Raw genomic sequence first — 13,907 nt, 5'->3', positions numbered from 1 at the left:
TATATTCTGTAGAATAGATGAGCCACATTTTATTCAATGCTCCACTGATGGATATGGGTTGTTTTGATTTCTGTAAATGGTAAAGCAATACCCAACTTTGTAAAAGTGTTTTTATTTGTGGGTACTTTTATTTCCAAAGGATAATGTCCAAAAACTCAAATGGATCAAATGATCTATGCACTTTTTTTTTTTGGCTGCCCCCTGAGGCATGTGGGCTCTTAGTTCCCTGACCAGGGATCGGGGAACCACCCCCTGCAGTGGAAGCCCAGAGTATTAACTACTGGACCGCCAGGGAAGTCCTGATCTGTACACTTTTAACTTTAATAGATATTGACAGATGTGTTTCCAAAATATCTGTGGCAGTCACATCCCCCTCAGTAAAGCAGGAGAGCTGTGTATTTTGGAAAACTGCCTAGGAGATTCTGAAGTGCAGCCCAGGATAAGAACCACTGGCCCAGAGCAAGCCCAGAATGGCCCCCAGGTTCCTGAAAGGGGTGTCAGGAGAGAATGAATGGGCTCCCCAGAGATGTGAAGAAATGGTTCTTATCAGCCCTCCCATCTCCCTCAGGCTGTGGGGCAAACCCTCCTGCCTCTGGAGAACTTCCTACAAAGCTCCTATATAAAACATCATTGTGAGCTGGAGTGAAGAAGGATGGAGTTTGGGATGTGCCTCAGGACCCAGGAAGACCTCTGGGCTAGTGAGTGCCTTGCCTGTTGCAGTGGAGCTGGTCCTAAGTAAATGTTCAATCTCTTGGGAGACGCCTGACTCAGGCTGAGAGGTTCCAGAGGGCTGGCTGGGACTGTGTGTGGCTCTCAGGTGTCAGCAGGGTCAGGACTTCTCAGCCTCAGCCTATCACGTTTCTTTTGAGGTCTGTGAAAGGTCTCCTTGGCTGGGGAAGGCAGAGCATGGAGGATGTGAGCATGTGTGAGGCTTTCTGAGCTTTGAAGAGGAGACAAGCTTTCCAAGAGCTGCGAGTTCCTAAGAAGGCCAACGATCATCTTGTCTTTTTTTTTTTTTTTTAAATTTTATTTATTTATTTATTTATGGCAGTGTTGGGTCTTCGTTTCTGTGCGAGGGCTTTCTCTAGTTGTGGCAAGTGGGGGGCCACTCTTCATCGCGGTGCGCGGGCCCCTCACTATCGTGGCCTCTCTTGTTGCGGAGCACAGGCTCCAGACGCGCAGGCTCAGCAGTTGTGGCTCACGGGCCCAGTCGCTCCGCGGCATGTGGGATCTTCCCAGACCAGGGCTCAAACCCGTGTGCCCTGCATTGGCAGGCAGACTCTCAACCACTGCGCCACCAGGGAAGCCCCGATCATCTTGTCTTGATCCTCTCTTTTTTCATAGACTCTGAGGAGACCATTAAGTACAAACAAAGAAAGGTAATACTCCCTTCTTCCCATCCAAGCCCACAGGAAAGTCAGCCTTGGCTGCCGCTCATGGTCTGCTTCACTCTATTCAGAAAGAGGTCTCAGTGCCCTAGAGCATCAGGGGCTGGGCATAGCACTAGCTTTTCCATCCCATCTTGACTTCTATTCATGCTTTCTCTTTCTCCACCTCCCTCTCAAGGTCCCCTAATGGTGTGGCTCTTGTGTATGTGTGTGTGTGTGTGTCCAACTGTGTTCTCCATTACAGGACAAAGCCAAAATGAAACTCCCCCTACTTCTGGCTCTTCTACTTGGGACAGTTTCAGCTTTTCATCTGAGTAAGTCTCCTTGGCCTTCAGCCTTTCTTTCTCTACTTGACTCCTTTCTATAGTTTATAGGGTCAGAGTCACATAGCCACCTTCCTCTCTGGCCATCCCCAATTTCAGGATCTCTGCACAGAAAGGAGTGGGGACTCTAGAGCTGGAGTTGAAGGGATTCCTCAGGGCGTCTGCATGTCTGCAGTCTTGGTTCTACTGTGACGTTCTCAGTGTTGTCCTTTCTGCAAGATGCAAACGATGATCAAATGATCACTTCTTTTACTTTGAGTTCACCGAGTGTACTGTGCTAAGCGTTTTCTATGTATTATCTCCTTTAATCCTCATACCATCCCCATGAGGTATGTGGTGTGGTATACCCATATCACAAACGAAGACCTAAAGCTAGTAGATGATGGAACCAGAACAAAACCCAAAACTGCCTGACTCTAAGTTCATGCCCTTAACCGCCAGGACCTCATGTGGGAGGTTGGCTTCTCCTGGGGTGGGGTGGGCTCCGTTCCTGGTTCCTCTCTATCCAAGGCTCAGCTTGCAAATGCCTGGGGCCAGGAGGGAGCTGTCCGTGGTTCTGGGGAGGAACAGGGGAAGATGTGAAGGAGGGACACTTGGCCTTTCTTCTTGCCAGGAACTGAAATGTCCAACATCGAGAGCCCCTTGTGGGATGACACCCTGCCTCAGGTTGGGGAGGTGCCAGAAAGTGAGGCAAAGGAGGTCCCTGTGGAGGAGTAGATGCTGCTAGAGGAAGAGGAAGATGGGGCTCTGGAAGTGAAGATGCCCGCAGGGAAGAGGGGGCTGTTGAGTCCATCTCAGCCTTGGATGATGTAGACAGGGACCTTCAGTGTCCTAAGGATGAGCACGCAGTAAAACTGGAGGGCATCCCTGGATGCAAGACCTGCCGTTTCCTCCTGGTGAGGAGCCCCTGAATTTTATTCATGCTCAGGTGAGTGGCCAGTGGCTGAGGCTGAGGCCCAGGGTGGGGATGGGGAGCAGGTGTCTCCAGCCTCTGTGTCGCTGGTCATTTTCCGCCCTGAGGACCCTGGGGGTGTTAGCAGAGGCTGAGACCTGCAGAGGTGTTGGGGGTAAGAGGTGAGGGTCATGTGGAAACAGAAGTTGCATCTTAATCTCCAGCCTTCAAGTGTCTGTGGGGCTGGGGGGTGGAGGGTGAGTTTTGGAGACTTAGACACACAGGACTAAGGTGATGTGAATTCCTGTGGGACGGGCACTCCATTCTTCTTCTTTCATTCTGCCCTGCAGTTAACTTGCCAGAGGTGCTACCGGGGAAGACTCATCTCCATCCACAACTGCAGCCTTAATTACCAGATCCAGTGCTTAGTCAAACAGATCAACCAGGGCCAAGTCTGGATCGGAGGCCAGGTCACCGGCTGGGTAAGAGGGGTCCCAGCTCTCAGTGGGGAGCACCTCCTGACCCCAGCCCATGTTCAACTTGCTGCAGATTTGTCTGTGCTTCTCCTCTACAATCCCCTGAAGAACGGGGGATAGATGGACACCTGGGCGAGACAACAAGGGGGCTGCCTAGGCATCGGGAACAGTGAAGCATTTAGAATCAGGATGTTTAGATGCGAGTTCTGCTCGGTCTCTGACTGTCTATAGGACCTGGGCAAGACCGTGAGCCTTGTTCCTCATCTGTAGGATGGGGTTGGAACTCCTGCCCTACCTCTTGTTAGAGCCAGAAGGATGGGGGTGTCACTGGAATGCATAGAATGTGATGGTGACAATCACTGTGAATCTACATTTCGGTTGACCAGGACTGTGTCCATTGTGGTCCAGCAGTCCTTTAAGGGCCAATGCCTGGCGGGCAGCGGGAGGGTCAGGCAGAGATAGTCCCAGCTCTGCCTACCTGCTTTCCCTTTGCCCGTGTCCCAGCCCACCTCTTTCCCTCTTGCCTCCCCTAGGGTCGCTGCACACGCTTTCGCTGGCTTGACGGCACTCCCTGGAATTTTGCATACTGGGCTACTGGCCAGCCCTGGGGCAGTGCTGCTAGATGTGTGACCCCGTGCACCAGAGGTGAGGTGGTGGGAGTGGGGATGAATAATGGCAAGGCCTGGCAGGGAGGAGGCTCCAGGAAGGGCCAGACCCTCCAAAGGAGAGGCCTCCTGGCTCTTCAGACTCATCTCCACTGAGGCGTGGGGTAGGGAGTGGGGAAGGCCCTACTGGGGCTGAGTCGGGGAGAACAAGAGACTGAGACCCCTTCCTGTTGCGTCTTCACAGGAGGCCAGTGGCGTCAAGCTCACTGTGGCGTGGGTCTCCCGTTCATCTGTTCCTACTGAGCTGAATCTTCCTGGTTAGCCTCCTCCCATCCCCTCCCCTCCAGCCCCCAGCAAGAAAACTGTTTTCCTGAAACTGATTTCTTTTTCTTCCAATCATTGATCTACTCTGCTTAGCCCCACCCATGAGCTTTCTGCCATATGTGGACCACACCTCCCCACCCTACTGTCTTTCATAAAAAGGGACAGAAGTTATCACTCCCAAGGAGGATGGAGCATGGGGTGGGGTCTGTGTGGCCCTCTTGGAGACAGAGGAATGGGCTCAGGTGGCTCTTTTCATAGGACACCCAATTACTGGGCTCATGCATTGCAGGTGCTGCCAGGACCCCACGCATCTCTCTCCAAATTTTCAAGGTGAACGCTCAGTGTACTGTGTTTGCATCTCCACGTCTGAGGGCCTTTTCTCCCTCTCCCACAAAAAACTGTGGTTGCCTTAATGTGCCAGGATATTAACATGTCCCTGGGAACAGCCCACAACTCTCAGGAGTGGGTGTATGAGTACCCCAGTCCTTTGCCCCCTCAAGTGGAATAATTCTGGGGCAGGTATCGGGCACTGCTTCCCAGGGTTTCACAGTGGGATTAACTTCCAGTTATCCACTGAGGTAGCTGGCTTTATAACGCACGTCTTATTGGCTGTCTTCTCTCCCCCATATGAACTCTCCTCTTCCCTACTACTGCCCCAGTACCTCCCATATAAACTACTTGCACTCAAATCCTTGCCTCAGGGTCTGTTTCCGGGGAGTCTCAACATAGGACAAACTGCTATATGTCCAACTCTATGTAAGGTTTGGGAATATGACAAGACACAGCCCCCTGCCATTTGGGAAGGTACAGATGTTTGTAATACAAGCTCAACAGCATCTACTAATTGTTACCGCTTACTGTGCACCCACAAAGTACCCCCTGCTGTGGCAGGCATCTTACAAAGATGACCTTGTTTGATCAGTAATTATTATCCCATTGTACAGAACCAGGCTCAGAGAAGCTATGACCTGTTTTTTTACCCAAGGCTGAACATCTAAATGTGACCTGTGCTGTGATTCAAGTATCTCCAGAGCATGTTCTTTCAACCATTAGGATTTCATGTCTGGAAGTGTTGGCTGCTTCCAGGACATGATCATATAGGGACAGAGCACAGAGGGGAGGCACAAGAGACTCATCTACACTTGGGTTCATCTTGGGGCATTGGATTCCAACCCAGCTGGAGATGAGGGAGTCCCAATCAGAGGTGAGGAAGGAAGGCATTCTGAACCCTCCCCCTGATGGGAAGGTGAGCAGAAAGTAAGGCATCAGTGCTCCGAAACCCTTTTCCTCCAGGACTCCACAAATTCTCAGAAGTACAGATGGCCCCAGGGATTCCATTCTATCTGGTGGCCCAGACAGAAGAGGCTACTTATTCAAGGTTGCACAGGAAGTTGAAAAAGACAGAAATCACACTGAGGTCCTTTGTAACTGCTGTTCTCTTGATTTCAGAGACGGTGGAAATCTGACACACTCTTACGAGTTCAGCCCTGTGCTGGGTGCCGTGGAGGATGCAGTGGGAGCAGAACTTTCCCTCCTTGCCCTCATGGACTCTGTATTCTGGTGTGGCGAGGCGTTGCTTCTCTTTATTCCAGTACTACTAATAAAGAGTAACAAAATCCCTCATTTCATTGTTTATTGATCTTTATTGGAGTATAGCTGCTTTACAACGGTGTGTGAGTTTCTGCTGTACAGCGAAGTGAATCGGTCATACGTATACACACATCCCCTCTTTTTTAAAACCCCTCATGTATTAAGCACTAAATAGGTGCCAGGGTCTGTACCAAGAGACTTTGTGCTCAGGTGGGACCTTGTTTTATGCCTCACAAATCTCTCCTGTTGGCGGTGGTTTGTGACCGAAGTGTGACTTCCGGTCCACAAAGGTCTCCTTTGGGGGATTAATGTCAAGAAGGGGGCATGAAGGAGGCATTTGGGCTCCTGGTAACATTCTGTATCTTGACCTGGCCTGGGTTACGTGGGTACATTCCCTCCGTGACCACGCCTCAAGCAGTCCACGCTACAGTGCACATTACAGGATGCATGTTAAAGATGCATCCTCAAGAAAAGCTTTAAATGAAATAAGAGGACTGGCCTTATGTCCCCAAATAAGGGCTTGTGTGGTATTTTTCCTGTCCAAAATCGTGCTAACTAAGCTCTGGGAAACTCAGCTCGTGTCTTTACAATGGTATCCCTAGCGTTCCTTACAGCATCATGCGGTACCCAGAGCGGGAGCTCAACCAGCTCTCAGTGCTTACTTGTTGATTAGGGTCATAGTTCAGTCTCAGTTTCCTGACAAGGGCTACCCGCAACTCCACGTGCTAGGTACTCTTCTGAGGGCTTTACTGGAGCTGATCTCATTCGAGGTAGGTCCTGTCATTAGCCTCAGTTTATGGATGGGAAAACTGAGACCCAGAGGGGCTGACTCTGGAATGGTGATTCCATTCTATCAATACGTCGCACTATGCTGCCCTCTGCATAATGTGGGGCTGGGTGGAAATTTGAGACGAGAGGCAGAGTTTGAAACCCCTATGAATATAGATGCAAACAGTAAGCCAGAGAGTTGGCGTTTCATGGATGCTGAAAAGGTGGGCACCGTTGGCTAGTCTGGGACTAACACATTTGGGTGAATCAAAGAAAGCAAGGATGTAGGAGTCAAACAGACTAGGGTCAGACATGCCACTTCTAACTAGTTGTGTGGGCTTGGGCAAGTTATTTCACCTCTCTGAGCTTTTGTGGTAGGTCTGCGGACTGGGATGGCAGTGTCTAATTGGCAGGATGATTGTAAAGATTAAGTAAGTAGGATAATGGATGTGAAAGCCTTAATGAAGCATAGTGTTTGGACTGTGGTGGACCTTCAAAAATGTCATTTCCGGACTCCCCTGGCGGCCCAGTGGTTAAGACTCCGTGCTTCCACTGCGAGGGGCGTGGGTTCAATCCCTGATCGGGGAACTAAAATCCTGCATGCTGCACGGCGCAGCCAAAAAAAAAAAAAGTTATTTCCAGTTTTACATCAGACATCACCGTGGTGACTGAGGAGGGCCCTGAAGTCCCTGGGGTGTCTTTGCCCAAGGTCAACTCCGGGCAGGGGCAGGCCAGAGAGATGGGAGGCCAGTCAGAGGAAGTAGAGGGAAGGCAGGCGTGGGGTAGCTAAGGAGCCGAAAGGTCTTGGTTTAGGCCTGTCTCTGACTTGTTGTGTAATCTTGGGTAACTTATTTAAGCTCTCTGAGATGCCGTTTCCTAATGTGCAATACAGGGACGTTTCAATGAAACAATGCTTGTAAAGCTTATCGTGGTGCTGGCTAACGGGAGGAGCTGACCTTATTGGTCATCCCAACCGCTGAGTGAAATGAGACCCCTGGCCTGGGCCCCAGGACTGGGGAGAATAATGGGGAGGGCAGCTAGCTTTTCACCCCTCCCCAGCTAGGGAAGTCTCCTGCTTGAACTCTGGAGACCAGGTTTTTGGGCCCTGGAATTAGCCAATCAACCCCCAAGTCAGGTAGATGAGCTGAGGGTTGCGTCTGTTGGGCCAGGGAGATAACGGCCGATACCGTTATTCTGCCCGTTGGGCCAGGGAGATAATGGCTGATACTGTTATTCTGCATTCAGGCCCAGAAGTGACCTCTCAGATGCTTCTCCACTTGTAGGTCCCCTGAGAGAGCAGAGGAGTGGAAGGAATCCAGGCCTTTTCACCCTCTGGGTGACGTGTCCCTGATGCCCTGAGCACTGGAGGACTGGGCTGGAATCCGAGGAACAAACATGCACTGCCCAGCTAGGATATCACAGAGCAGAGTCACCCACCCTGACAGGGCCACGAGCTCTTGGCAGTGATGTCTGGCAAAATCAAGGCTCAGCACTTGCTGGCCTCTCCTTGGATTGCAGTGAATGTGGCTGGAACTTGATTGATTAATATTTTGACGTTTTGTTCATCATGGTAGCTTGACATCGATTCTGATTTTTAAGAAAGATTACATTAAATATTTGTTTACCTTGACTACTGAGTCCTTTAGTGTCCCCTTAAGTTTTGCAACTGAGGCAAGTGCCTTCTTGCCCTTAGTCCTGACCTTGGTCGTGACAGAGGGTCTGGTGGGAGATGGGGAGTCGGGGTGGTGCGGGGAGGCTGGCCCACAGAGCATCTGAATGACTCTGCGTGAAGGTTTCCATTCCAGCTGCTGCCTCCCCGCCAGAAAGATATGCCTCAAGGTTGGACAAAATAGCATGTTCTAGATCAGTGCTCCTCAACAGGGGTACTTTTTCTTTCCAGAGGACATTTGAAAAAGTGTGGAGACATTTCTGAGTGATATGATTTGGGGAGGCACGATTGACATCTAGTGGGTAGAGACCCAGAGATGCTGCTAAACTTTCTACAAGACACAGGACAGCCCCTCCCCCAACCTTCAACAAAGAATGATTTGACTCCAAATAGTAATAGTGCAAGGGTTGAGAAACTTGATCTAGAGCCACAGCACAAAGGAAAGAGCATAAGTTTTTCACATATTAAAGATAAGAAAGAGATGGAGAGGGAGAAGGAGAGTGAGAGAGAGGAAGAGAGTGAAGGAGGGAGGGTGGGAGAGAGAGAGAGAGAGAGAGAGAGAGAGAGAGAGAGAGAGATGGGGTGGGTAGAGAATGTTGGGAGCCCCAAAGACTTAGAAATACCAGTTCCCCCACTTCCTGCATAACCTTGGCAAGTCACTTTCCCTCTCTGTATCTCATTTTTCACATCTGTGCCGCAGGGCCAGTCATGCAGTCTCATGGGACTGAGGTTAGGAAGGTGAGGATTCAAGGATTCAAGGATGCAATGCGCATAAAGTACTTGGTCTAGATAAGAGCTCGGGAGGGCTGAGGCTGCCCTTCATCTCCACCTCCTCTCCTGTGGTCTCCCTCTCCCTGGGATTCTCCACTTCATTTGCTGGAATATTGACCGGAGGAAGGCCACTCCTGGGGCTAAAGAGTATTGTTCAGACTGGGACCCTTTAGGGGTGCTGATGATCATGCCTGGACAGTAGTCATCTGGGGCTTTCTCGAGCATACTAGGGTGTTTGGGCACCTACATATGGCAGGAGGCAGGTCCCTGAAGTCCCAGCAGAGAGCAGGGCCCAAGGGTGGGAGGACTGAGCTAACCTCTTATCAGCTCCACTGTCCCGCCCCCCAGCCCAAGCCTGGGGCAATCGTCCTGGCTTTTTCCCACTTCCTCAGAAGCCCAGTATAAGGGTTGCCTCTGGGACCCAGCAGCCAGAGGCACTGAGAGTGGAGGCTCCAGACTCTGGGGAGGTAAGTGCTCCCTCGGCTGCCCGGGAAGGAGAGGTCCAGGGCTGGGGGAAGCAAGACCCTATATGGCAAACACCCTGGAGGCCTGTCCTTAGGACCATAATGGCCACTATCCTTCCCCTTTCACCCCCAGTGTGAGTGAAATTGGTCCTGAATGTGAGCAGACCTGTTCCCATGGCAGCTAGCATCTGAGCTAAGTGCTGTCCCAGGGAGCAATGATGGAGCTCTCAGGAAAAAGGGTCTTTCATACTTGAGCTGACAACCCCCTGTTCTTTTCTTGATTCTCCAGCTCAGGGTCTGTTCACGGGGGGAGAAGGAAGCTCTCTAGTTTGCCCTTTAATCCACCAGTTAAGCAAACACTGCATCTCCACTGTGTGTCAGGGGCCGTGCAGACACGTGAGAAGTCCCCAAGGAGGGAAGGTGAAGCTGTGTCCCTGTCACAAGACTGAGAAGATATGAAATACCCCCTGCTCCTGCCCCTTCTCCTGCTGGGGACAGTTTCTTCTCTTTATCTGGGTAAGTCCTCCCCTTTCCCTCCTCGTCCATTTTTCTCTTTTCTCTTCTTCCCTGCATCTGTTTTTGCTCTTGTGGGCCAGGGCCACAGCCTCCCCTCTTCAGCTGACCCAGCCCACCTCTAGTTAGATTTCTCCTGGACTCAGAGCTGTGACCTGAACTTTCCGTCAGGGCTCCTTTGCAAGGAAAAACACCCACCTGTGAAGATGAGGGCTTCTCACAGGTGCTTCCTCCCACTCCCAAAATACCCCACATGTGGTGTCCGCCAGGTGCTCATGCATTTGGGTGTGTGATGCAGGAATTCTGGCTTGCCCAACCCCCAAGGGATCCGTCCAGTCTTGGTTCCAGATGGCGTCCCTAGGAAGGCTTGAGTGGGGCCATCAGAGCTGTCCGTGGTCCTGGAAGAAGAGAGAGCCCGGCCTGATGGCAGGTTACCTCTTCTTTCCAGAGAACGATGCCTCCCATCTGGGCAGCAGAGAGGCTGACCTGAGCCAGGATCTGGAAGGTTCGGGGGAACAGGAGGGAGAGCTGGCCCTGAATTATGGAGTGCTTGAGTCAGAGGAAGAGGAGGCTGTGGCTTCCAGCTATCAAGATGCGTTTGAGGATGAGGAGGCCATGGAGTCAGACCCAGCTGCCCTAGGCAAGGATTTGCAGTGCCCTAAGGAAGAGGACACAATTCAACTTCCAGGCAGTCCTGGGTGCAAGACCTGCAGAACCCTGTTGGTGCGGACCCCGAAGAACTTTAGGCAAGCTCAGGTAAATGGCAGGGAGGCTACTATGGGGGACCAGGTGGAGGAGACAAGAGTGGAGAAAAACCTTCTGTTCCCTATCATTTGGACTAATGGTTCTCCAAGCCTAGTATGCATCAGAGTCTCCTAGAAGTCTTGTTAAAACACAGATTTCTGGGCCCCATCTCCTCAGTTTCTGATTTAGCAAGTTTGGGGCTTAAGAGTTTGCATTTATAACAAATTCACAGGTGGTGATATTGTTGGCCGGGAGACCGCACTTTGAGAACCACTGGTTTAGATAAAACGCTTTGGTATAAGATATGCCTGTGCTCAATCCTGGCTTTGCTTGTCACCAGCCATTTTATTTGGGCAAGTCACTTCACCTTTCAGGGCTCCTGTATCTTCATTTGTAAAATGGAGGTGTATGGTACCACCTCTTAGAGTTGTGGTGAGGATTTAAATAATACATGGAAAGTATTTAGAATAGTCCCCGGGTCATTGTAAACTCTCCATAAATGGTGGCTGTAGTTATTCTGAGTATTATTATTCTTTTCTGCAAGAAGTTCCTGACACCAAATAAAGGAACAAGAGACGGGATTCAGGGGGGCAATAGATCCCTGATTTCTGACTTGGAAAGGGATGAGGGGGTCTCTCCTGGAGACTCAGGGACTTGAGAGAAAACAGTGAATTTTCTACCCCACCTCTTCTCTCTGCAGAATACGTGCAGGAAGTGCTACCGAGGCAATCTCGTCTCCATCCACAACTACAATTTCAACTATCGCATCCAGTGCTGGGTCAGTAGGATCAACCAAGCACAGGTCTGGATTGGAGGCTTCGTCAGGGGCAGGGTAAGCAAGGGGCCAACTCCCAGTTACACGGAGGTCTTTCTGATTGCCTCAAGGGACCACCTGCTGGCATCAAGCCTCGTCCCGGCAGCTGAAGCTGGCTCATACCGGCTTAGGAGAACTGATGATTGAGTGCTTCTCATCCTAACTCCGTGTTCAGTGGCTTCATGCTTGTAGCTTGAAATCTGCCATGGTGGCTGTATTTACACCAAGGAAATTGACAATTATTACAAATCAAGTTTCTTTCTTCCCTCTAGCCTCTCACCTTCCCCCAAAGCTGGTTGTTAAACGTTTACCAGCACACTCCTGGCGTCAGGAGATAGATTCTATATCTAGTTTGGTCCCTTACTAGCTGAATGACTGCCTCCAAATTTCAGTTTCCTCATCTCTAAAGTGGGGTCCTTCTCTCAGAGTGGCTTTGGGACTGTGGACAAATAAGTGCCATTATATTTGCTACTCAAGTGTGGTCCACGGACCGGCAGTATCAACATCATTAGCTCATTAGACATGCACGATCTTGGGCCCCGCCCCAGACCTCCTGAATCAGAATCTGCATTTTTCACTAGATCCCTAGGAGATCTGTGTGCCCAGTGAAGTTTGAGAAGCCTCTGTGTGATAGCTGGAAGTGATGTTTGCTCTTCCATTGTCATTGCCTGCGAACCCTCAGGGATGGGTCTCAATGGTATACTAGCCAGGTGGGCAGTGAGAGGAGATTATATATACAGTGTTCGGGAAGGGATACTCAGTGGGCTTTCTGGAGACCCAGAATCTGTCTGTCTCTGCGGACCTCCGCCCTCTGACCCGGCCTCTCTCTTCTCTAATTCCAGGGCAACAGATTTTCCTGGACGGATGGCAGTAGATGGAATTTTGGATACTGGGCCCCAGGGCAACCTAGGAATGGGAGAGGCCGCTGTGTGGCTCTGGGCATCAGAGGTGAGGGGGGCCGGGCACCAGGACAAGGGGAAGGGGTGGCAAGGTGGACTCCCACACAGATCCCTTTGAGCTGCCTGAACACACCTCCCCAAACCCACACCCTCCCTCCAACCGGAAAACCAATGTCCCCGTCTGTGAGGAGGGCTGAGATGTAGGGATTCCTCAGAGCAAGCCTAGGTGATGAGGCTCCCGGTACAGGGGAGAGATGGGGGCTCTCCATCCTCCCAGGCAAAGCTAGGCTCAGGGCCTGGGGACTCCTTTCCTTCCTCTGGTATGATGGCCACAAGGAGTGAGTATGGGACAGATGGGGGGAACAGATGTGAATGCAAGGTGTGGATGAGGGATGAGGTGAAGATGTGGGAATTAAGGATGGCTGACATAATTTGCCAGCTTTGAACAGCATGGCTGCCAGATGTGAGGGAACCTATTACAGTGGCTGGACCATACGGGTTGGAGTAAGATGGCCGAGATTCACATCCCAGCTGTGCCACTTGCCAGCTGAGACACAGGCAAGTTATCACTCCCACTAAGCCTCAGTTTCCTCATCTGTGAAACGGGAGTGATGATAGCACCGACCTCTTGGAGAGTCATTGTGAGGATTAAACGATAGTCCATATAAAGCACTTAGCACATTGCCTCTGCAAGGGAAGAGATCAATGGCTAGTCCGGATGTGTGGGAAACCTGTGGCCATCGGATCATGACGACGGCAGGCAAAGATGACATATGAGGTGCCTGAGGAGGGGAGGAGGGAGCACAGGCCACACTCAGGTGGGCAGCTGACATCACTGTGCTCTCTACCGCTAGGGGGTCACTGGCAACGAGCTCGATGCGGAAGCCGTCTGCCCTTCGTCTGCTCCTTCTAAGCCAGAGGCACGGAGATCCTCCCTTCACGCCCTCCTGGTGGCCTCTGTCCTACCCTTGGCACTTGTCCCCAGCCTCTCCGGATCATAAAGCCAGACTTCCCACAGCATCTCGTGACTCTTGTTTCTTCATTGAGCACTTTAGAGGAGTTGGACTCTGGGTTGGAAGATCCTGGAAGCATTCACTCCGGTTTCGTGGGGAGTGGGGTGGGAAAGTAAAAGGTGTTGGAGTAGCGCGCCAGATGTGGGGGGGGGGGGGCGGGGGGCGGGGCGCCGGGGTGTGTCTGCAGCGCCACCTGGGGGCGGAGCGTGTACCAGGCGGCGGTCCTTCTCGTTCCGGCTCCGAGGATTCCAGCCCGCGCGCCCCAGCTCCCTCAGGTTCTGGGAGGAAGAACTCCTTTGGTGAGGGGGTGGGGAACTGACCCTGTTGCTCTGTTTGGATTCAGTAAAGTGTGCGGAGCGGGGTGGGAGTGGCGGCTTTCCAAAATGGAGGCTCTGTCGCCGATTCAAGAATTGGATGGACCACTGAGGTCCCACCTCGGGTAACCACATAGCGGGGAAGAGAAAGTAGTCTCTCGGGGCAGCCGGCTCCTCTAGACCTGTGTCTTTTTCACTTAGGATAATGGCCCCTATTTTCCACTCTCCCAGCCGCCTGTGTGTGAGTTCAGAGGCCCCACCTTCTGAGATGGTTCCCCACCCCGTTCCCAGGAGGGCGGCTGTCCTCACTGCGCCCCGAGTCCTTCGTCCCCTCCCCGGT

At 51.6% G+C, this 13,907-nt stretch overlaps 1 protein-coding gene and 1 pseudogene across 4 annotated transcripts; both read left to right on the top strand.

The window, feature by feature from the left end:
• The first annotated feature begins 1,751 nt into the window (after positions 1-1,751).
• LOC309667851 (bone marrow proteoglycan pseudogene) lies at positions 1,752-8,585 on the top strand (annotated as a pseudogene). The gene is made up of 3 exons: positions 1,752-2,614; positions 2,895-3,193; positions 3,613-8,585. The product of its transcript is annotated as a bone marrow proteoglycan pseudogene (transcript).
• Positions 8,586-8,587: 2 nt separating this feature from the next.
• On the top strand, positions 8,588-13,309 carry LOC309636495 (proteoglycan 3-like). 3 transcript variants are annotated; one of them, XM_082409630.1, is made up of 4 exons: positions 8,588-9,786; positions 10,232-10,539; positions 11,228-11,359; positions 12,184-13,309. In XM_082409630.1, exons 1-4 carry the CDS (start codon positions 9,726-9,728, stop codon positions 12,442-12,444), a joined length of 762 nt encoding a protein of 253 aa, XP_082265756.1. In that variant the 5' UTR covers positions 8,588-9,725; the 3' UTR covers positions 12,445-13,309. The 3 variants fall into 3 exon arrangements, with proteins under 3 accessions (XP_082265756.1, XP_082265757.1, XP_082265755.1); XM_082409631.1 differs by lacking the exon at positions 8,588-9,786 and having other exon boundaries at positions 9,909-10,539; positions 12,184-12,289; positions 13,095-13,309; XM_082409629.1 differs by lacking the exon at positions 8,588-9,786 and having other exon boundaries at positions 9,909-10,539.
• Positions 13,310-13,907: the final 598 nt, after the last annotated feature.

Source organism: Balaenoptera physalus (assembly GCF_965194825.1).
Source record: "Balaenoptera physalus genome assembly, chromosome: 10".
NCBI lineage: Eukaryota > Metazoa > Chordata > Mammalia > Artiodactyla > Balaenopteridae > Balaenoptera > Balaenoptera physalus.
The sequence above is the reverse complement of the archived record's forward strand: the minus strand, read 5'-3'. Positions and strand labels throughout refer to the sequence as shown.

Coding starts and splice junctions, on each gene's coding strand:
- LOC309636495 (XM_082409629.1), top strand. CDS start 10,132: ATGGCGTCCCTAGGAAGGCTTGAGTGGGGCCATCAGAGCTGTCCGTGG. Junction 10,540..11,227: donor AGAACTTTAGGCAAGCTCAG/GTAAATGGCAGG, acceptor TTCTCTCTGCAG/AATACGTGCAGGAAGTGCTA. Junction 11,360..12,183: donor GAGGCTTCGTCAGGGGCAGG/GTAAGCAAGGGG, acceptor CTCTAATTCCAG/GGCAACAGATTTTCCTGGAC.